The 2,370-nt window shown below is 46.4% G+C and overlaps 1 protein-coding gene across 1 annotated transcript; it reads left to right on the plus strand.

Annotated features, from left to right (window-relative positions):
- The first annotated feature begins 131 nt into the window (after nt 1-131).
- LOC137656425 (zinc finger BED domain-containing protein 5-like) lies at nt 132-887 on the plus strand. The gene is made up of 2 exons (XM_068390605.1): nt 132-279; nt 583-887. The coding sequence occupies exons 1-2, from the start codon at nt 132-134 to the stop codon at nt 885-887; spliced, it is 453 nt and encodes a 150-aa protein (XP_068246706.1).
- Nucleotides 888-2,370: the final 1,483 nt, after the last annotated feature.

Below are 2,370 nucleotides of genomic sequence, written 5' to 3' on the forward strand. Positions count from 1 at the left end.
TATGTATATATATGTATTATAAAGTGTATATATACATATATATGACACCTTAACGTGGTGAAATGGTTTGCATATCGCCATGATCAGTAAAGCTGTACTTGTCAAGGTCGTTCATACTATGCTGGTTTGCTATGGGCGATCAGACTAAAGTCTTCACCATCACCAATGAGCGTCAGCCAGTGACGTCATGGTCACTGAAAACTGATTGGTGGAGAGGCGATTCCGGGCGAGGAGAGCATTACAAGACGGGGCAGTTAGGAAGAGCACTCAGCAGTACAAGTATGTTGCCTTTCCCTCACTTCACATCACCCTCCCTTACTTCAAACTTCCCTCCCTTCTTCCCTACACACCTCCCTTACTTTACTATACCTTACTACTTATACTTTACATATACTTTATTTATTTCTTGATTGATTAATCTTTTTTTTTGCTTTACTTATCAACAGGATTTGACATGCCGAAGAGAAAATATGACCCGGCATATATAAAGTATGGGTTCATTGCAATCGAACATGGAGGAGAAGCTCTTCCGCAGTGTGTGGTTTGTATGAAGTCCCTTTCCAATGTGGCCATGAAACCCAGCCTGCTCAAACGTCATCTTGAGACATGACGCAGACAAGAAGGACCGAGATCAGAGCTACTTCCAGCGACTTGGCGAGAACGTGAAGCGGCAGCGCATGTACAAGACTGGCCAGATCTACCAGAAGGGAGCAGGAATTGTGAAAGCATCCTATGAAGTCGCTCTCCTGGTAGCTAAAAACATGAAAGCGCATACCATTGCAGAGTCTCTCATCATGCCAGCGGCAAAGATCTTGGTCAGGCACGTGATTGGAGAGGAGGCTGTGGCGAAGATGGAGAGTGTTTCCGTCTCTAACAACACTGTATAACACCGTATCGAGGAGATGTCGGTCGACATTGCCGACCAAGTGGTTGAGGGAGTGAAATCCTCAAAGTATGGGTTTGCCATTCAACTCGACGAATCGACGGACGTCACCAACTACTCTCAACTACTTGTCTACGTCCGCTTCACGCAGAGTAATGCTGCGAAGACTGAGTTACTGCTGAGCTAGGATCTGTCCAGTACAAAATCCGGAAAGGATATTTTCAACGTTTTGGACAATTTCTTCAAGCAGAATGAACTGGACTAGGGAAAGTTGGTCGGATGCACGACAGATGGGGCTCCATCGATACTCGGTCAAAAGTCAGGTTTTCAAGCCCACGTGAAAGCTGTAGCGCCAAACGCCACTGCTGTCCACATGCTTGAACGGAGTTATCAGAATCGTTAATTTCGTCATAACATCCGCCCTGAATACTCGACTGTTCAAGCTCCTCTGAAGATTTTGGCTCTGACTACATCTGTCTCCTCTACCACACAGAGGTGCGCTGGCTCTCCTGAAGTAATAAGACGAGGCGTCTCTTTGAACTGAGAGATGTACTCCTTGTATTCTTCAAGGAGAAGGAACACGATTTTCAGAAAGATCTGGAGGACGAGGAGTTTATCTGAAGGTTGGCCTCCCTGTCAGACATTTTTGGAGCCCTCAACCACTTAAACTTGTCATTCCAAGGGCCCAACTGCACTGTCACAGAGTTCATCTCGAAGCTGGGAGCGTTTGTCCGGAAGCTGCATCTGTGGATGAAGAACGTGGAGACCAAATGCTATGGAATGTTCGAACTCCTGATTACCCTTGAGAGGGAGCCCACTGATGAATTTGCCCAAGAAATCATCCATCACCTCTCACTGCTCAAGACTGAATTGAAGCATTACTTATCGGACGTGACATGTTGTGCCTACGTCGCCAATCCGTTCTCCGTTGATCCAGCCGATCTGCCTGTTGGGACCGGGGAACAAGAGGAACTCATAGATATCCAAGCTGACGAGACAGCAAAGACAAAGCACAAAGAATGCTCTCCTTTAAACTTCTGGGTGAGCATGGCCTCCTTGTACACGACGCTAGCCCGTCACGCTGTTCCCCAGCTACTGATTTTCCCCTCGACGTGGGAGTGTGAGCAGGGATTCTCAGCTTTCATGGCCATCAAGTCGAAGAGCCGGAACAGTCTTGCTGCGCCCGGGCATGATTTCCGATGTGCTGTGAGCAAAGTCATGCCCCGCATTAACCAGGTGCTGGAGAAGAAACAGATACAGCCCTCGCATTGAATTATTGTTTTCTTAGTTAATTTGCGTGTTCTATTTTACAATTATAGAAATAAAGTGGTATCTGATCGAATTTAGTTTCTCTGGAACCTGGTGGTACGCAGCGACTGTACGGGACCTCCAAGTGGTACTCGGTCACAAAAAGGTTGCGAATCACTGGAATATACGGATAATGTTTAAATTTCTTTACTTCCATGGTAAAAAGAGAAATCGTCTAC

This window comes from Palaemon carinicauda, chromosome 17 (genome assembly GCF_036898095.1).
Source record: "Palaemon carinicauda isolate YSFRI2023 chromosome 17, ASM3689809v2, whole genome shotgun sequence".
Taxonomy (NCBI): Eukaryota; Metazoa; Arthropoda; class Malacostraca; order Decapoda; family Palaemonidae; genus Palaemon; species Palaemon carinicauda.